The 20,990-nt window shown below is 47.8% G+C and overlaps 1 protein-coding gene across 15 annotated transcripts in view; it reads left to right on the top strand.

Annotated features, from left to right (window-relative positions):
• Positions 1-20,990, top strand: part of EML6 (EMAP like 6) — a 251,024-nt gene that overhangs the window by 205,728 nt on the left and 24,306 nt on the right. Inside the window, exon 28 of one of the 15 annotated variants that reach the window (XM_054677858.2) lies at positions 19,993-20,107. The exons of the other annotated variants lie outside the window; for them this stretch is intronic. Within the exon in view, the coding sequence (XP_054533833.1) occupies positions 19,993-20,011 (19 nt within the window). The 3' untranslated portion in view covers positions 20,012-20,107. Of the gene's footprint in view, positions 1-19,992; positions 20,108-20,990 lie in introns of those variants that run through there. 15 annotated transcript variants of the gene reach the window in all.

Below are 20,990 nucleotides of genomic sequence, written 5' to 3'. Positions count from 1 at the left end.
TATAATATTATGAAATAGGGGTAGGCAGTTCAGTACTTTACTGGCATTTAAAAAAATTCACACCAGGATTTAGTGAAGAAAACAATTTTAAGATAAGTATAGGGTCTGGAGGAATAATCAAACCTTTTCTGTAGAGAGCACCTTCCTAGATAACTTTAAAAGCCTTGACAGCCTCAATTCCCAGAAGGAGCTGGAACTAGAGCACACACTGCCAGCTGCACAGCATGCCGGGAGTGGAGTGGGGCCCTGCCAGGTAGGGTCAGCTAGTAAAGAGCAATAAATGATGGCCAACTTAGCAGTCTCCATGGGGGCAAATCACAATCAGAACCAAGAACAAGCAGACTCCACCAGTCCTGGTCAGTAATTTTAGGGGAGACTGAACCTCAGAGATCAGACTGTGGGCATCTTCTGGACCACAAAATAGAACATTGCCAGGCAAGGCAGGGCATTTGGGGAATTTGAGAGAAAGCAGGATGAGTGATAGAATTGGGAGGGTGGCACAAGATGTTAAACAGCATATCTTAGTCCTCATCTAGGGTATAAAACAGGACCCATGGACTCTAGCATCCTGGAATGACAGAGGGGCAGAGAAGGAAAAATGCTGACATCAGGACCACATGAAGCCAGGCAGCAGTGGCCAGCTTCTCCCTGGGAATAATCAGGGCCGTTGCCCAGCAGCCCCTGATACTGTTTTCTTTGGCAACTTCAAGCCCTGCTTGAAGATTTGAGAGGCAGGGGTTTTCCTTGGTGTTCCCGTCATCGTGCCTTCTGTGTATACCTGCAGATAATTCTGTATACCTGGGTGATTTTTCTAAACACTTGGTTCAAGACATGCACCAATGAGACTAATGGGAGACGAGTACTCGAGGACTGAAAGAGATGTGAGCTTGGGACAACCACTCCACGCAGGGTCCTTAGCACTGTTTTGTCACTTAGCAATGTTTCAGGCAGCTCTACCTCTGGTAAATCCCCTGTCACCTAAAAGCAATTAGAAACCGTGAGATGACTGTAGCACCTGTCGTACTGAGAAAAATGCCTTGAAGGCAACTGTGCTTTTTGCATCAATTACTTTTGAAGCAACTGAATTCCTAATTCCTAAATTTTAAGATATTTGTGGATTGTTTCTAATTAGACTCAGTTATTTGACTTTAAAATAGCTGTGAGATTTCAGATCCTGCTTCCTTGCACAATTGCTAATTACATTGTGAGTTCTTATTCTTCAGAAGCCATATGATCTTCAGTTCTAATCTTTCAGAAAATGAGGAAGCTGAGAAGAAATTTACAATTGGTCTCAAAAGAATCCTGGGCTACACCTACCAGATATGTAATGTCCATGAAGTGTTCAGCGGGTAGCCCAGTTACTCCAGCTTTCCTCTAGCACACTGGGATACCCTGCCTCCATGACCCAGACTCATCTGGCTGGTCCCCAACCTTGGGTGAACCCTTGGGTGATCTTGCTGCTCAGCTGCCACGTGTGGTGTGTGGCTGAGGAAAGTCATGAAGTCTTTTTTACTTTTGGGAATCCATGCTTTCACTCCTTATCTGGGCACTCAGGGCTACCCCATGCTGCCCTCCTTCATCCCCAGCCGACTTGACGCTAATTCTGGTCTAGAGGAACCCTTCCAAACCTTCCCACCTCTCAAGTGCCACGCCCCAACCTGGCACACCTCTTACTCTCAACTTTTCACCTCATCTCCTTTGCCAGGTTTTCTTATACTGTACTCTTTTGTCCATCTACAAACTTAAGATATTTAATTGATACTTAAAATATCAGAAAAGTTCCTTTTGGGAGAAAAAATGAAGGAGGAAAGCATAGTTTTTCAGAGCAATTTAAGATGCAAAATGCTTATATCATCTCAACATGAGGTATGGTGCCCAAATCCTGTATTCAGACTTCGGTAAAAACAGTTTTCCCCAATTCATCAAGTGATGAAATCCCTAAGGTTTGCTTGGTACCAAATTACTAGAGTTGCCTGTTAAATTAAGAATTTTCTTTTCACATTACCAAAGTCACACCTAGCTTACATACTGTTTTTTGATTTATAACATAGGGGCTTTCAAGGGGGTCACCCAACCCAAACTGGCCTAAGCAAAGGGGAACTTACTGGTTTACACACCTAAGTATGCAGGAGTGGGGCAACTTCAGGTGGCACTTGTTAAGAGAACTCAAATCTTGCTGCCAGGATTCTGGTTTTTTCCTTCATGTCTCAGTTCTGCTTCCTCTGGGTTATTATAGTTCTTCAGGTAGAAAAATGGCTGCAGAACTTATAGTCTCTGTGGTTCAAAATCAGTAGGAAAGAACTGCCTCTGATTCACAAGTTCCCCCTACAAATGTCTTTTGAGGTGCTATTGGCTCTGGTGGGCCCCAGGACTACCCTTGAACCAATCACTATGGGCTAGGAAGAAAAAGTCTTTGACTCTTCCCTTGGAAATAGTCACCTGCCACCATAGACTAGCAATGTAATCACTTCACCTCTCTGTAATCACTTCCCCCAGAGGTGATTTGGACAGACCCAAAATAGAAAATGTCTATTACAGTTCACCCTTTTCTTGTCATATATATTCTCTTAAAATGGCCCCATTTAAAACTATTCTATATATAGGCCAGGCACGGTGGCTTATGCCTGTAATCCGAGAATTTGGGAAGCCAAGGTGGGCAGATTACATGAGGCCAGGAATTCAAGACCAGCCTAGGAAACATGGTGAAACCCTGTCTCTCCTAAAAATACAAAAATTAGCCTGGTATGGTGGAACACACCTGTAATCTCAGCTTCTCGGGAGGCTGAGGCACAAATTGCTTGAACTCAGGGGGCAGAGGTTGCAGCGAGCCAAGATGGCACTGCTGCACTCCAGCCTGGGTGACAGAGTGAGACTCTGCCTCAAAAAGAAAGAAAAAACACCCACTAAAAACCCCCACTATCTTATATGTAATTTGAAATGCAGTTATGCCACCTTCCCAAAAAGAGGCGGCTCAAAGTCTCAGCCAGTTGCCACATCCAGGATCTGAGAGTACTGTGAAATTTTCTCATCCAGGTCCAGATAAAGCCCCTCATGGTCCTGTGGCTAATGATAATATTAACCACCCTAACTTGCCAAATAGTGGTAAAGAGAGGACAGAATGAAGATAATTTTTTTGAATCACCACTTTGAAGGAGGGAGAATGAGACAACATGCAGTGGTCACTGGTCCATACCGTATTGTCTCTGCTGGACTGAACAATCAACGATTCCTGCCCTAGCCGTGTGCGAGTATTATATGACTGGATGGTAATGTGAATGTTGGAAAATACCAGCAGTCAGGATATAAAGGTTTTGTTTGTTGTTTCAAAACATACACTTATGGAAGTGAAAAATAAAAGTAGGAAGTAACATAATACTCTTTTAAAAGTACAGCTCTCCAAGTGTCCCAGGTTCCTACTGGGATGTCAGTGATGCCCCTGTATTTTGTCATTCTCATGGGAAAATTTGTATCCTCCCGCCCTCCCATGAGCTCCTCCCTTGACGAGAGACTGGCTCAGGGCTTGGCTGCTCCACAGACGTGCATAAGCTGTCACTTTGCTTGAGGGAAGGTCAATTTTAGACATCTGCCAGGAGGCCCACATTTCAGGTCAGTCTAAATTCCGTTTTTGTCATTTAGTCCTCTGGCCTAAGATTTGGAGTTATATAGTATCAACTTAGAAAATATATATATATATATATATATAAATATTTATTTATTTATTTATATTTATATTTGAGACTGGGTCTGGCTCTGTTGCCCAGGGTGTAGTATGGTGGCGTGATCCTGGCTCACTGCAGCCTCAGCCTCCTGGGCTCAAGCAATTCTCCCACTTCAGTCCCCCAAGTACCTGGGACTAGGACTACAGGTGTGCACCACCATACCCAGCTTATCTTTATTTTAGAGATGGGGTGGTCTTACTGTGTTTCCCAGGGTGTTCTCAAACTCTTTGGCTCAAGCAGTCTTACACCTTGGCCTCCCAAGTGCTAGGATTCCAGGTGTGAGCCACCATGCCCAGCTCAAAAAATATATTTTTTTACATCTCAAACTGATACTTGAATTCTCAAGGGAAAGATATATCAATTAAACAAATTACTATTTTATTTCTTAAGTCAAATCACTTGTCACTCTGCCCTCATTTTTGGTGATAAACTGAGTATGAGTTAATTTATTATTGGTAGATATTCCTTTTTTAAAGTATAGTTTATATTATTTGTCTCTGGAAGGAATATTATAACCTTTTGTAGGCTCAACAAATTTTTGTTAATGGTTTAGTATTGGCATTGCTTCGTGTTTAGATTGTCACGTTTGGTCTTTAGCAGACACTCCTTTGGGTGGGTGTACATGTCGTTTTTGTAGTACCACCATGTACCTTTGAAAGTGTCTGTTTTTTGCTAAGGAGTCCCATGCTTATCTTTGGTGTTCCTGTCCTGTGAATGGCGTCTGGGCTCTATGAGTACACATTAGCTGGAGATTTGGAGAACACACAAAATCTAGTTCATTCTCCTTTAATTGTTCTTTCTAATGGAAAGTGGTGATTATCACAGAAAAGAACCTTAGGGTATTTTACTGTTGAACAGTAATTACTATCATTTGTAACTACTTTTGCATATGTTTTTATTACCTAGTATTATATCTGCATAACTTTTTAAAAATCAGAGATGGCCAGCAAAAATTCAACCAAATCAATGTCAAGAATTTTTAGAGACATTTAAAACTTTACCCAATTAAAGTGAAACAATTTTGATGAGTCACAGTTTTTATACCACCATCTGAGCGTGCCACAACAATCAACTTATAAAATACATTCATGCTGAGGTTTGTTACTTTTAAAAATTGTAGTCTTATATTCACATTATGTTTTGTTATTCGCATATATCTTTAAAAATAATGTTTAAGGCCACGCGTAGTAGCTCACACCTGTAATCTCAGCACTTTGGAAGGCTGAGGTGGGAGGATAATTTGAACCCAGGAGATTGAGGCTGGCAGGAGTTTAGATGAGCTTGGGCAACATAAGGAGGCCCTATCTCTACAAACAAAATTTAAAAAATTAGCTGGGAATGAAAACATACTCTTATAATCCCAGCTACTCAGGAGGCTGGGGTGAGAGGATCCCTTGAGGCCAGGAGTTCAAGGCTGCAGTGAGCTGTGATCACACCAGTGCACTCCAGCCTGGCCAACAGAGCGAGACCCTGTCCGTGAATGAATGAATCAATGTGTGTTTAAACATCTTGGGCTCATCTCCAGAGGTTTTCATTATCACATTAAGAGAAAGCCAGAAATTAGAAACTTATAACTACGGAAATATTTAGTGCCAATGTCTACATTTTTTGTTCTTATCAAATTATCATGTGGCTTCAATTTTGTATACTGTGGTAACTACACGATCACAAAGGAACATTCTTTTTGATAATTGATATGTAGCATCTAATAATGTCTCTAAGTGTGGGTTATGATCTTTTACTGAAATTCATATGAGCTGACCAGGTATCAGTCTTCCTAGTTACATCTGGTGGAGCCGTGGTTAGTAATTTATTTTTAAATGCCTCCTGTTTGACGTAGGTGGATGTCCTCATTTCTTCCTCACTTAACCGGCCACATAGGGGTTGGTCATAATGGATATTTTTATTTGCTATATACAGTTGGAACCTGCATTCTACAGAAACCCAACTTTATAATAAGATTCAGAATAAATAGAGAATTAAACTATTACAGAAATTGGCATATAAGTACTCACTTAACTTTTATGTTTTGAAGAGGATACAATAATTAGCTCAGGGATTGTTTTCTCAATGCACCTGAGTCAGCCATCTGTATTTTTTTCAAGGTCCTTTATTAACAACTGCTGAGGCATACAGCTTTTGACTGTCTATCCAGGGATGAATAAAAGAATGTTAGACTTACCACTTCCTGTTTCTACATTATCTTTATAACATTATTTTACTTATAGCATTTTTCACCTGTCACTGAAAAGAGGTTTAACTGCTCCTTCTTTTCTTACCTGAGAAGCTGCATAATTTATGGCCAAAAGTCAAAATCCCAAACTCACCTAAAGCATATTTTTTTCCTTCTGCAGTAGACTTTGGGCTTGTTGCCAGTCTCTCCTGCTTAGCTCAGGCTAAAACGGTCATGTCTCTCTTTTTTTTTTTTTTTTTTTTTTTAAGTCTGGGCCGGGCACAGTGGCTCACGCCTGTAATCCCAGCACTGTGGGAGGCGGAGGAGGGTGGATCACCAGAGGTCAGGAGTTCGAGACGTGCCTGACCAACGTGGAAAAACCCCATCTCTACTAAAAATATAAAATTAGCTGGCTGTGGTGCACATGCCTGTAATCCCAGCTACTCGAGAGGCTGAGGCAGGAGAATTGCTTAAACCCGGGAGGTGGAGGTTGTGGTGAGCTGAGATCAAGCCATTGCACTCCAGCCTGGGCAACAAGAGCGAAACTCTATCTCAAAAAAAAAAAGAAGAAGTCTTAGGCTAAGCATGGTGGGGCAAGCCGGTTATCCCAGCACTTTGGGAAGCCGAGGCAGGAGGATGGCTTGAGAGCAGCCTGGACAATATAGGGAGACCTTGTCTCTACCAAAAATTTAAAAGTTAGCCTGATGTGGTGGTTTAGTTGCTTGGGAGGCTGAGATAAAAGGATCACTTGAGCCTGGGAGGTCAAGGCTGCAGTGAGCCATGATCATGCCACTGTACTCCAGCCTGGGCCATAGAGCAAGACTCTGTCTTTAAAAAAAAAAAAAAAAAAAAGTAGAAAAGTTAGTTTTTAATGCTTAAATTATATTGCCTTAGCTCCAACTTAGTGTAGTTTACTTTATAAATTATGGATAACTGTAGATACTGTGATGTTTATAGTTTTAGTCACTGATGTGTTAGATTTTATCCAGATATTCAGCTCTTTTACCTGGGTAGATGACATGTACACAGCCATCTTCTAAAAAAAGTTTCAAGCAACAGTGTTTTTATATACTCTATCAATCAAACTTTGTGCATTAATTAAATACTGTTTGTATTTAAATCATTATGGAATCTCTGACTTCTACAAGAGTTGGGTCAATGAGAATCAAAGCAAAACTTGGCTCCCCTTGGATTTCCTCTTACGTATAAAACCTCTTTATACGTAAAGAGGTTTGCTTTAATCCCACTTCTGACACCAATCTGCTTAGTCCTCACAGGACAGTGATGTTAATGATGTGAATGATGGAAAAGTGATTGTATAAAAATTAGGTGGGGCCAGGTGCTGTGGCTCACGCCTGTAATCCTAGCACATTGGGAGGCTGAGGCGGGCAGATCACCTGAGGTCAGGAGTTCGAGACCAGCCTGGCCAACATGGCAAAACTTTGTCTCTACTAAAAATACAAAAATTAGCTAGGCATGGTGGCGGGCACCTGTAATCCCAGCTACTCGGGAGGCTGAGGCAGGAGAATCACTTGAACCTGGGAGGCAGAGGTTACAGTAAGCTGAGATCGCACCATTGCACTCCAGCCTGGGCAACAAGAGCAAAACTCCATCTCAAAAAAAAGTTAGATGAAGTTTCTGTAATTTTAGGGTATGCAGAAAGCTATAGATACAGTTACATAAGGCAGGAGCTAATAGCAATTTTTAGGCAGCACTGTTAGGGCTTCCCAAGTCCCTCGCATGCCTCAGTGAGACATACAGCCATGCTTATTGGCATTTTTCCAAGCACAAGAGGCTTCCTTTATTTCTCTGAGATGTATTTTATACTTTTCTACCATCTCCTCCTGAAACACATACCCAAATGTTTAGCAGAATCTGAGTACATGCCTACCAGCTCCGACAGTATAAGTAACTACTACAAAACAGTTCTAACATACTTTGACACGTCTACTATGGGAACTAACTGACTTTGGCTTCAACAGAACCCTGCCTCAGGCCCAGGCTTCACGCTGTCTGAGGTTCTCTTCAGCACAATGTGATGGTTTCCTTGGACATCTTCTGGCTGCACCTGTTCGGATCTCTGAGAAGATTTTGTTTGTCTTTGTTCTGTTTTGCCAAGTCTGAGATTGGCACTGGGGAAAATTGCCTTTCTGAGGGCTTTATTTTTGGTTTCCTTATTATCTCATTTCTGTTGGTGGGAGACCTGGGAGTTGCCTTAAGAACTGAACAATCACAGGCCCTTGCTGTTGACCTGATCAGGGTTACACATAAAGCTCTCCTCTCCCAAGTAGGTTGTCAACTCTGTGAAAGCAAAATTTCTGTTTTATACACTGCTTTATCTCTATACTCTAGAACATGCTGGCACTTAGTAAATGTGTGTTGAATGAATAAATAGATTCCTTAACAACAACAAGATTTAGATTCATTTTCAGTCTAGCCCATGGATTAGATATCAAATTCTGAGATCTTGTTGACACTTTGTCATTAAAATCCATAATCCAGCTAGGAAATCTCTGCTTCTAAGCAGTTGGCCTCCCTGGTCATCCTTCCAGCGCTCAGGCTGCAGCATTCTCCATCTGGCTTCTGCCTTTAGGCAATTCCAAGTAGTGGTCTGAAGTGGAGAAGCCCTTGCCCCAGACTGCATCTCAGTGGTGTTGAGGGTAGTTGTCTGCTTTGTCTGGCAGGGAATGTGTGATAGTGGATGTTTAGGAGGGGTCTAGAGGATCAGGCAACTCTCCTTTCTCTGTCATACTTGGCTGTAAGTTTACTTCCATGTGGATGGATGAGTACTGCTTCCAACAGTCCCCATGGACGAGGACTCATTTCCAAGTACCAGTAGCCCCTTGTGATATGCACCCATATTTGGCTGATCCCAGCTGTCAGCATTCCATCATTTTCAATAGCCCCCACTTGTGGACCAGCAGGCATGTCATAATCCTGAAGGGTGATCCTTATCCTCCCCGCTCCCTGCAGTGCCCCTGCCTGGGTTCTGCTCTGTCTCTCTTGACCCTCCCTCCAGGCAACAGCAGAGGCTAACAACTTTCATACAAGAGATGGTTGTCCTGGTTTAATGAGATTTGGGCATCCCATACAAGTCTGGGGGTGTGTCCCAAGTGGAATTCCTCTCCCAATTCTCTGTGAAGAGAGGGGAAAGGAACCATTTCACTTCACAAACTGCCTTCCACTATAGAGGCAACTTCACTCTCCAGCCATCTCGGCGGCCCGGCACAAGCAAACACGAGGAGGCGGTGCCAGAATTATTCTTAGCAGCAGATTATAAAGGAGGAATCTGTGAATATTCTGCATTAATATTTTAGTCCTTGTGGAATATATTCACTGTCAATCTATGGCATATGTTCCTTAGGAAACTAAGGAACTTTCACCAAACCAAAATTAGAAGTAGTTTCTAAGCCTTTTATAAATGGTGGTGCCCTTACCTGTGAACTGACAGGCGCTAGCACCAAATGACCTCAAAATTCCACTGTAGCATTAGCATTTTCCAGAATTTTTATTAGACTATGCTTACAGTTGAATGGATAAGGCATTAAAACCTATCTTCCACCTCATTCTTTCTGAGTTGATTTGAATGGGTTTATGAACTGAAACAAAAAGAAAGTTCTATAAAGAAAACTATATACTGTGGGCTTAAAAAAATTTTATGGGGTTTCAGAGATTTTTTTTGTTTGTTTTGGTCATGTTTTGGTTTCAACTCTAAATTAATAGCCTTCTTTAATCCTTGATTCCTTAATTTATTAGTCTATGGCGTCAATATAAAATTTCACTGGATTATAAACTGTGTAGGATTATCAGTTCCCCAGTGGCTGGTACTGTACCTATCATGGGACCACTGTGTGTCTAACGTGGTGCCTTACACTTAATACACAGCAAACAAATACTTTTCAAATGAATAGATGAATGGACCAATTTACTTAGCCTGATTCTCTTAATATTTAATCTGTCTTCAAGATGCTGTGCAAGTCCATTCTTGGTCAGCGACCACTTTTACCTTCACTTCATTAGCAACTATGGATGGTCTTTGTGGGAAGTGATGTGACTGATGTAGAATCCAGGGTGCCCCAGTTGGCCCTGGGACTGCACTTGGCAAAATGACTTTTTGATGTTTGTAGTATCTGTCCTTCAGGAATTACAATGTTTGTTTGGTTTAAATCTGTTTAACCCCAGGCAAAAGGAATCAAGAAGATTCTATGTCACTGTGGCTATCATGCCTATCGTACACACCAAGGTGCTTTGTCAGCAGGTTTACAATGAAACAAAGAACATGCTCATAAGTGACTATGAGAAAATGGGAAGGATGTAGACAGGTTTCCTTCAGTCACCAAATCACCGTATATAAGTAATCCCAGTTTTCCTTCTAACCTTTTATGCTGTGCTGTGCTTGGAAACAGAAATCTGGGAGAAGTTGCCCCCAATTTGTTTTTAGTTTCTAATTTTTTAAGGGACATGCAATAATTTTATATGTTTATGAGGTACATAGTTTCAATATTTTCAATGTATAGTGGTCAAATTGGTATCATTAGCATATCTTTCACCTCGAACATTTGTCATTTATTTCTGTTGGGACCATTCAAAATCCTCTCTTCTGCTATTCACTCATATGTGGAAGCTGCCCCCAGTTTTTTTTAAACACCTTATTTAATCAGGAGATCTGTGGGAATTTCAAGCTCGCCTGAGGCATGATGAGCATGGTGAAGTGGCACAGTGTCAACGGCAAATGAGCAACCTGTGCTCCTAGCTCCTTCCTCAGCGTAGCCGGACAGAGGCCCTTTGTTGTCATTGATCAATAGCTGTTTTGTGGGCCTGTATTGTTAGAGTTGCTAAGAACTGACCATCCTGCTAAGCTAATGCTGCTGGATTTACCATATAGAGATTGATGAAAACTGCTCAATCCTATCTTGAAGCTTGGCCCAATAAATGGGGAGGAACTTCTAGTTCTACATTTCCATCCCGTTTCCAAGGCTGGAGTGACCTTACAGAGCCTGAGAGTTGGTACAGAGATCTGCAGTTGCATGTGTGTTGTTTAAGCTGAGCCCAGCTCTCCCCATGGGAGAGTGATGGCACACGCGTAGTACACGCAGGGCGAGGAGCACTCCTGCTCCAGAGCCCTTCTCTCGAAGCTACATTCTTCTTCATCCCACCCCTTCGCTCTGCAAGAGTTCTGCCCGCATAGCTGCAGCGAGCAGGTAGAAATGCAAGACTCCTGTTCTTTATGAAGTTGGAAGGGACTGAAATTATAATATCTGTTAAACCCAGAAATGCTGAAATTAATCATCTCCAAGGCCTATTGCTTAGTTAGGTAACTCCACTAAAAGCTGAATCATTCGTTGATTTTTTTCTAAGTGAATATGATGCTATTTTCATAAATGATTTTCTTTATTCAAACCCCTTGATCTTCTGTATTGGTTTGAAGCAAAGCAATGACTTCTGTCTGATAATTTTAGGCATTAAACCTGCTGTTCATTATAGAATAGTTTCTTCACTTTTGATGACAAAGAGTGGCCAGTGTATAAAAATCCAGAAGTAAAGTGTTGGAAAATGATTTTTAGAAGATTAATGTGCCTAGGAAATCACACTCCCACAGTGTAATCATCAAATCAAACCTACTCACTTATGGAGATAAAAGAACACTTCAAAAATATGTAAGCACTTTTCTGTCAAAAGGGAGTGTCTCTCCGAAGACTGTGGCAGAGTTGGGTCTGATTATTTTAGGCAAGTGTCTGGACATCTCACAGATTCTCCATCTGGGGGGAATGGGCACTACCAGGGGTGTTGATCTGCCTCCTGTCAATTAGTGTGTGGTCAGGATGTGGTAACCGAGGAGGCATTTGCAGGAGTGGAAGGTGTGAAGGATCAGGGTGCTCTTGTGGGTGTGTTTAAACTATGTTGGCGTGCTCTTTACCCGACTCCCTCTCGCTCATTTGAAGTTCGTGTCATGCTCTGCCATCTTCTGCCCCTTCCTGTTCTTGTCATCTGTCAACTTCCTGTCCCTGAGCAATTCAGCTCATGGTCAACTGGCCAACCCCAGCCAGCTCCTGCCATGCCCTGGGTTACATCATCACCAGGAACTCCTTTGTCCCTCAGTGTCTTAACCAGCTGTCCTCTGGATTTCTCATTCCCGGGTACACCTGATCTTCATCAAGACAAATAAGTGCCTAGACACCTTCATTTTTCCCCAAGTTCATCAGCCCTTCCTGGCCTCACTTTTTGTGCCTACCCAAATGCCATTTCCCAGTCCTGTTGGCCCTTCTCCCCTACATTCCTCCTACCACCTGCCTCTCCACTCTTCTTATAGGAAGTCCCACGTTGGCACAGATGGCCACCACCAGAGAGGCTGCCTGGCTGCTGCACATGGCCCTCCAAGCTCCTGCCTCATTTTCATCCTTTCCTTTGGTTGGTTTTCTCTGCTGCTTCTCAGCAGTCATCCAGGTTTCAACTCAACCTCCTGCCCCTCCTTCACTGAGAAAACAGAAGCCACTGGCACGCATTCCATCTTGGTGCTTCTTTCTCTCTCCTCCATTTTGCTTCCCATCCTTCACTCATGTAAGCCATTCACCTTCTTCCCTCTCTTCTCAGAGGAAGTAAGTCCCTTCTCCTATTCAAGACAGGTCCCTCACCTGGTGCTTGGCCCCGGCCTCCTGTCCATCCGTGCTCCCTCATCTGTGTCTCCTGTGTCACTCTCCCACAGCCAGATCCATGTCCTCAACCAAAAAATACATCCCAGTTTCCCACCTCCACCCAGCTCTCCTCAGGAAAAAAACAGGTCCTTTGACTAATCTTACAAACTTACACATTTCTGCCGTCACCTTCCTTCCAACCTTTTTCCTTTCTCATTCAGGCCTTGTAGTCTTTTCTCCATTCTCTACCCTATCTCATCTGTCCTCTGTCCCTGCCATTCTGCTGACATGAGGGCTCTTTAACCCCTGAGTCCAGTGACTCTCCTCTCTCTGTCTTACTAAGAGAACTTGTTTCTTCTAGAGTAGCATTGTCCAGTAGAAATATGTGAGCCACGTGTATAAATTTTCTAGCAGGCACATTAAAAAAGTTGAGATGGTGACATTGATTTTAACAATATATTTTAACTCGATATATTAAAAAATATTTCAACATGTAATATAAAATTATATTTTACATTCTGTTAAAAACTTTTCAGTAGGACTTAAAATTCCAGTGTGTATTTTATAGTTATAGCACAATTCAAACTTTTGAAAGCCACATGTGGCATTGGCTACTGAATTGGACAGTGCGTGTTAGAGAAGAATATAAACGTTCTTCTCTCGCCTTTTTGAAAGAATCTCTCTTGGCCCTTCTGGTGCCTCCCTCTCTCTTCTCAGTGTCTCACCTCTGCTTCCTCTTCCAGCCCCTTACATGCTGTTGGTCCTCAGGATTTTACCTTTGGCTGGCATCTTTTCACCCTCTACCATCTACCCTCTCTCTTAATTAATCTTTTATATCCCACCCATTGGCTAGTGATTCCCAGGGTCATGTCACTGACTCCCATCTCAGTGGAACTTCCAACTAACAAAGCTATCTCACGGGTGTTCAAAGCTCAACGTGCCAAAATTGAACTCATCATCTTCCCTCATTGATATTTTCTCTCTGTCTCATTCCATGATAAAACCATCTATCCAGATATGCAAGCTGGAAAACTGGTATTGCCCTTGAGTTGCTTTTCCTACTTCATCCCCTAAAGACTCTCCATGACAAAGTGCTGTGAAGTCTATTTCGCCAACCTTTCTTTAAATATTCACCTGTTTTCTTCTCCATAACCACTGCTCCAGTCAAGTGCTTCATCATTCCTCTCTTGGATCATCACAGTGGCCTCTTCAGTATTCTGCCCATCTTTACTTAGTTCCCTTTACGCCACCCTTTGTACTCTCATTTTTTCACCCAAATAACTTTGTATTCACCTAAAATAGCCAAGTCTAAGACCATATCCCCATTTTTTAAAACAACAACAAAAAGACACAAAGCTGTGTGACAGGCTTCAGTCAAGAGCATTTTCAAGAGGGTAGGCTTCTTTCAGGACATCCTGCAGTTCTTCTGCCTGAATCCTTTCCATCACCCCATCACTAAGTATCTCTGTACATGATTCTGGAAGACATAGGAATACACTCAACAGAGTCCAGTTCGTAGGAATACTGTTAACAGAGTCCAGTTCTGAAGAATGCACTTAACACAGTCCAGTTTGGTCTTGATAACAGAGACGCCCCGTGGCTTTGGAGATTTTTCCTAACCCTGGATTTATCCTAGAGCAGTGGTTGCTAATTTCTCTGTGTTTCTCGCCCCTCCCTTTCTCCCTCCCCTCCCCCATCCATCCCTCCCTACCCCCCTCCTTCCCTCCTCCTTCACTCCTTCCCTCCTCCTTCACTCCTTCCCTCCTCCCTCTCTGCCTCCCCCTTCTCCCATTCCTCCCTCTCTCCCCCCCTCCCATTCCTCCCTCTCTCCTCCCATCCCATTCCTCCCTCCCTCATCCCTCCCTACCCCTCCTCCCCCTCCCCTCTTTCCCCCTCCCCTCTCTCCCCTCCCCTCTCTCCTCCTCCCTCTATTCCCTCCCCTTCCCTCCCTCCCCTACCCCTTCCATTCCTCCCCTCCCCCTTCCATTCCTCCCCTCCCCCTTCCATTCCTCCCATCCCCCTTCCATTCGTCCCCTTGCTCCCCTTCCCTCCCCCCTCCCCTCCCCCTCCCCCTTCCATGCCTCCCCCTGCCCCCTTCCATGCCTCCCCCTGCCCCCTTCCATACTTCCCCCTGCCCCCTTCCATACTTCCATCTTCCCCACTTCCATGCCTCCCCCTCTCCCCTCCCCTTCCCTCCCCCTCTCCCCTCCCCCTCCCCCTCCCCTTCCCTCCCCCACCTCTTCTCTCCCCTTCCCTCCCCATTCCCTTCCCCTTCCCTCCCCCACCTCTCCTCTCCCACCTCTCCCCTCCCCCTTCCCTTCCCCACCTCTCCCCTCCCCCTTCCCTTCCCCACCTCTCCCCTCCCCCTTCCCTTCCCCACCTCTCCCCTCCCCTTCCCTTCCCCACCTCTCCCCTCCCCTTCCCTTCCCCACCTCTCCCCTCCCCCTTCCCTTCCCCACTTCTCCACCTCTCCCCCTCCCCACCCCTCCCCCACCTCTCCCCTCCCCACCTCTCCCCTCCCCACCTCTGCCCTCACCACCTCTCCCCCACCCCTCCCCTCCCCACCTCTCCCCTCCCCCAGCTCTCCCCTCCCCTCCCTCACCTCTTCCCTCCCCCTACCTTCCCCTCCCTCTTCCGTCCCCTCCCCTTCTCCCCTCCCCTTCTCCCCTCCCCCTTTCCCCCTCCCCTTTTTCCCCCTCCCCTTCTCCTCTCCCCTTTTTCCCCCTCCCCCTTCTCTCCCCTTTTTCCCCCTCCCCCTTCTCCTCTCCCCTTTTTCCCCCTCCCCCTTCTCCTCTCCCACTTCTCCTCTCCCCCTTCTCCTCTCCCCCTTCTCCTCTCCCCCTTCTCTCCCCCTTGTTCCCTCCCCTTCTCTTCCCTCCCCTTCTCTCTCTTCTCCCCCCTCTCCCCTCCCCCTCTCTCCCCTCCCCCTTATCCCCTCTCACTTGTCTCCCCCTCCCCCTTATCCCCTCCCACTTGTCTCCCCCTCCCCCTATCCCCTCCCACTTGTCTCCCCCTCCCCCTTATCCCCTCCCTCTTGTCTCCCCCTCCCCTCCCACTTTTCTCCCCCTCCCCCTTCTCCCCCTCCCCCATCTCCCCCATCTCCCCCTCCCCCTTCTTCCCCCTCCTTCTCCCCTCCCCCTTCTCCCCTCCCCCTTCTCTCCCCTCCCCCTTCTCTCCCCTCCCCCTTCTCTCCCCTCCCCCTTCTCTCCCCTCCCCCTTCTCTCCCCTCCCCCTTCTCTCCCCTCCTCCTTCTCTCCCCTCCCCCTTCGCCTCCCCTTCGCCTCCCCTTCGCCTCCCCTCCCCTTCCCCTCCCCTTCCCCTCCCCTTCCGTTCCCTTCCCCTTCCCTTCCCCTCCCCTTCCCTTCCCCTTCCCTTCCCCCTCCCCTTCCCTTCCCTTTCCCCTCCTCTTCCCTTCCCTTTCCCCTCCCCTTCCCTTCCCTTTCCCCTCCCCTTCCCTTTCCCCTCCCCTTCCCTTACCCTTTCCCTCCCCTTCTCTTCCCCTTCCCCTCCCCTTCTCTCCCTCTTCCCCTCCCCTTCTCTCCCCCTCCCCTTCTCTCCCCCTTCCCCTCCCCTTCCCCTCCCTTTCCCCTCCCCTTGTCTCCCCTCCCCTTCCCCTCCCTTTCCCCTTCCCCTTCCCCTCCCTTTCCCCTTCCCCTTCCCCTCCCTTTCCCCTTCCCCTTCCCTTCCCCTCCCTTTCCCTTTCCCCTCCCTTTCCCCTCCCTTTCCCCTCCCTTTCCCTTTCCCCTCCCCTTCCCCTCCCTTTCCCCTTCCCCTTCCCCTCCCTTTCCCCTTCCCCTTCCCTTCCCCTCCCTTTCCCTTCCCCTCCCCTTCCCCTTCCCTTCCCCTCCCTTTCCCTTTCCCCTCCCCTTCCCCTCCCTTTCCCCTCCCTTTCCCCTCCCCTTCCCTTTCCCTTCCCTTTCCCCTCCCCTTCCCTTTCCCCTCCCCCTCCCCTCCCCTTCCCCTCCCCTTCCCCTCCCCTTCCCCTCCCTTTGTCTCCCCTTCCCCTCCCCTTCATCTCCCCTTCCCTTCCCCTCCCCTTCATCTCCCCTTCCCCTCCCCTTCTCTCCCCTTCCCCTCCCCTTCCCCTCCCCTTCTCTCCCCTTCTCCCCTCCCCTTCTCCCCTCCCCTTCTCCCCTCCTCTTCTCCCCTCCCCTTCTCTCCCCTTGTCCCCTCCCCTTCTCCTGTCCTCTTCTCTCCTCCCCTTCTCCCCTCCCCTTCTCCCCTCCCCTTCTCCCCTCCCCTTCTCCCCTCCCCTTCTCTCCTCCCCTTCTCTCCCCCCTTCTCACCCCTTCTCCCCTCCCCTTCTCCCCTCCCCTTCTCCCCTCCCCTTCTCCCCTCCCCTTCTCCCCTCCCCTTCTCCCCTCCCCTTCTCCCCCCTTCTCCCCTCCCCTTCTCCCCCCCTTCTCCCCTCCCCTTCTCTCCCCTTCTCTCCCCCTCTTCTTCTCTCCCCCCTCCCCTTCTCTCCCCTTCTCTCCCCTTCTCTCCCCTTCTCTCCCCTTCTCTCCCCTTCCCCTTCCCTCCCCCTCCCCTTCTCTCCCCCTCCCCTTCTCTCCCCCTCCCCTTCTCTCCCGTTCCCCTTCTCTCCCCCTCCCCCTCCCCTTCTCTCCCCTTCTCTCCCCTTCTCTCCCCCTCCCCTTCTCTCCCCTTCTCTCCCCCTCCCCCTCCCCTTCTCTCCCCTTCTCTCCCCTTCTCTCCCCTTCTCTCCCCTTCTCTCCCTCTCCCCTTCTCTCCCTCTCCCCTTCTCTCCCTCTCCCCTTCTCTCCCCCTCCCTTTCTCTCCCCCTCCCCTTCTCTCCCCTTTTCTCCCCCTCCCCTTCTCTCCCCTTTTCTCCCCCTCCCCTTCTCTCCCCCTCCCCTTCTCTCCCCTTCTCTCCCCCTCCCCTTCTCTCCCCTTTTCTCCCCCTCCCCTTCTCTCCCCTTTTCTCCCCCTCCCCTTCTCTCCCCTTTTCTCCCCCTCCCCTTCTCTCCCCTTCTCTCCCCCTCCCCTTCTCTCCCCTTCTCTCCCCCTCCACTTCTCTCCCCTTCTCTCCCCTTCTCTCCCTTTCTCTTCCTTTCTCTCCCCCTCTCTCCCCCTCTCTCCCCCTCTCTCCCCTTCTCTCCCCTTCTCTCCCCTTCTCTCCCCTTCTCTCCCCTTCTCTCCCCCTCTCTCCCCCTCTCTCTCCCTCTCCCTTCTCTCCCCCTCTCCCTTTTCCCTTCTCTCCCCCTACCTCTTCTGTCTCCTCGCCCCCTCCCTTTTCTCTGTCCTCGCCCCCTCCCTCTTCTGTCTCCTCGCCCCCTCCCTTTTCTCCCTCCTCGCCCCCTCCCTCTTCTGTGTCCTCGCCCCCTCCCTCTTCTGTCTCCTCGCCCCCTCCCTTTTCTCTCTCCTCGCCCCCTCCCTCTTCTGTGTCCTTGCCCCCTCCCTCTTCTCTCTCCTCGCCCCCTCCCTTTTCTCTCTCCTCGCCCCCTCCCTCTTCTCTCTCCTCGCCACCTCCCTCTTCTCTCTCCTCGCCCCCTCCCTCTTCTCTCTCCTCGCCCCCTCCCTCTTCTCTCTCCTCGCCCCCTCCCTCTTCTCTCTCCTCGCCCCCTCCCTCTTCTCTCTCCTCGCCCCCTCCCTCTTCTCTCTCCTCGCCCCCTCCCTCTTCTCTCTCCTCGCCCCCTCCCTCTTCTCTCTCCTCTCCCCCTCCCTCTTCTCTCTCCTCTCCCCCTCCTCTCCCCCTGCCGTTCTCTCTCCTCGCCCTCTCCCTCTTCTCTCTCCTCGCCCCCTCCCTCTTCTCTCTCCTCGCCACCTCCCTCTTCTCTCTCCTCGCCCCCTCCCTCTTCTCTCTCCTCGCCCCCTCCCTCTTCTCTCTCCTCGCCCCCTCCCTCTTCTCTCTCCTCGCCCCCTCCCTCTTCTCTCTCCTCGCCCCCTCCCTCTTCTCTCTCCTCGCCCCCTCCCTCTTCTCTCTCCTCGCCCCCTCCCTCTTCTCTCTCCTCTCCCCCTCCCTCTTCTCTCTCCTCTCCCCCTCCTCTCCCCCTGCCGTTCTCTCTCCCCTCCCCTTCTCACTCCCTTCTCTCTCTCCCTCCCCCTTCTCTCTCCCTTCTCTCTCTCCCTCCCCCTTCTCTCTCCCCTCTCTCTCTCCCTCCCCCTTCTCTCTCCCCTCTCTCTCTGCCTCCCCCTTCTCTCTCCCCTCCCCCTCCCCTTTGGATTTCCCAAGACATTCTAAAACCATTGGAGCATTTTATGCCACATTTTGGAAGCTGAAGAAAGCTGTTTCCTCCAAGGACACTTTGAACATTGTCTGATGAACACGACTCAAAACAACTTCAAACTTGAATTTCTTGGCTAGTTGGAACTGAGTTTCCCCACACTCACACCCACACCCACACCCCTCTTTATAGAAACTGGTTGGAACGACTTGGTTTCTCACAGGCTGTCCAAGCCTCACTCCCCAGTTGGCTGTCATGTTGTACTCATCTTGGGTTGCAACTGACTCGTGACCTCAGTGGTTTCAGAAGCTTCCCTGAGCACTTTGGCCCTGAATGCTCTTACACATTTCAGGTCATTGTGTGCTCTGCTCCACCTCTTGCTCTGTCAGCCCAGTGCCTTGGGGAGGGGGAAAGGAGGGACAAGTACCCAGGCATTGGCCTGCCTTGCGGGTCTGTGTCAGGATAACTCCCCACATCTTTAGTTGAGTCTAAGCTTTCTCTTCAGCAGCCCAGCGCTGGGCAGTGGGATGACAGCAGGAATTGGCCTTCCCATGATCCTGCCCTGCCCACAGAATGTGCCACCTGTTTCCACAGGGGGTACAGGGTTGTGACTCTCCCCACAGGCACTGAAGAGCAGGGCCGACTTGTTACTCAACACCAAGCCCCAGGCTGGAGTTCACAGCCTCTCCCTGGGCTTCCTGCCTTCACTCTGTCTTCTTGGCAGGCTTCTCCTGCTCTCCAGAGCTTAGGCCTGTCTGCCACCCTCTCTCCTGATTATCCAGTTTGTTTGCTGTCTTGCCAGGCTCCCTCCTTAAATTTCTTGCCAATGGAAGCTCTTTCTCCTTTGTTCCCTGACCCTGCCCCCCTGCCCATTCTCCTCAAAGCCTACTTGCCCCACCAGGCCCCTTTGTGTCTCTGCTCCTCCCACCCCCTCACCTTCCCAGATCTTGGCCCCACTGGGTCTCCCTGCCAATGCCGGGTTGTGCCCACAGCCTTCCTCGCACTCCTGTCCTGCGCCAGCTGGGAATGACCAACTATAATGAGCTGATTGGGCTGAAAGTGAGTGAATGTCCTCATGCCTCCACTCCTTCCCACCTCAGCAAAGCTTTTCAGAGTCCCATTTCTGATGGAATCTGAATCTGGAAGGATTTAGATCCACGGAAAACTGTTAAACCTCCAGTGTTTGGCTACGTGTGAAGTCTCTGGCAGTCCCTCCCACATCTGATGTTATGAACACTGTTTATAGATGCCTGGAAAGAAGCTTTTAATACTTGTATTGTGTTTTAACTTGCTTTCCTTTGGAGGCAGGGAATTGTCAAGTAAGTATTCACACCACTCTGGAGAAAAACACAGGTGTTTGGTGAACATCCAGTACTAAGTGTTCACGCAGAATCCACAACCGCGAAGGGTCAATACTTAAAATCCGCTGAATTTGCCACAATGCAGGTTTCTTCCCCTTGCTCCTCTCATCTTCAGTTTTGAAGCAATACAGCTGTAAACATATGCTTGCGAAATGAGAAAGAAACATTGAGATTGCTTTACCTTTCGGTTTTTTTCTGAAAATCAAGGTGAAAAAAAAAGCATCGGATTGCCTCTGTGTATATATATACAATCTCCTGTATATATAAATACACAGTGTTTGTGCTTGTATGCATACTCTATATTCACTGTATAATATATTACATATTATACAACCTGTGTGTCCCCTGAAATCGAGCCCTGTGTTTATCCTCGAATAATGCCTTATGAGCCATGCCATAGTTCCAGTGTCCTCTTGCTCTCCTCATAGCCCCTGGCTTGCTTTTGTCATACACTTAAACGTTCTTAGGTGAAAGAAGAAACCCACGGATTTCATTTGAAAGTCCCACTAAAACAGAAGAAAGAGCAGATGTCCTGGGAAGCGATAATTAATGTGAAGGAAGTGTCTAATTGTGAGAACTGGCATGCCCCCAGTCTCCCGATTTTGCTCAATTTGGTGGCGATGATGTCAGCCGGGGGTGTCGTTTTGCAGAGATGTGCTCTCTACCCATTCTTCAGTGGTGATTATAATACCATTTGGTCCAATTATCACTTATGATTACATAACGTGTTTTGATTGAAGAGTTTCTGAGAAAATAAAGGTACCCTGTCTTCCCCTGCACACAAAAAGAACCCCCGCAAGCCATTCGAGCAGGCAGGCTGACCTACCAAGAAACACTGGGAATTATGAGGCTAAATTATGAGTTGAACTTGATTTGGAAACAAAGTATCCATTGTACATAACTCCCCACGACATCCAGGAAGATGTCATTGTTTTTCTGAC

The sequence above is a fragment of the Pan troglodytes genome, chromosome 12 (genome assembly GCF_028858775.2).
Source record: "Pan troglodytes isolate AG18354 chromosome 12, NHGRI_mPanTro3-v2.0_pri, whole genome shotgun sequence".
In the NCBI taxonomy this organism is placed as follows: domain Eukaryota; kingdom Metazoa; phylum Chordata; class Mammalia; order Primates; family Hominidae; genus Pan; species Pan troglodytes.
This window is presented reverse-complemented; position numbering and strand designations above follow the sequence as displayed.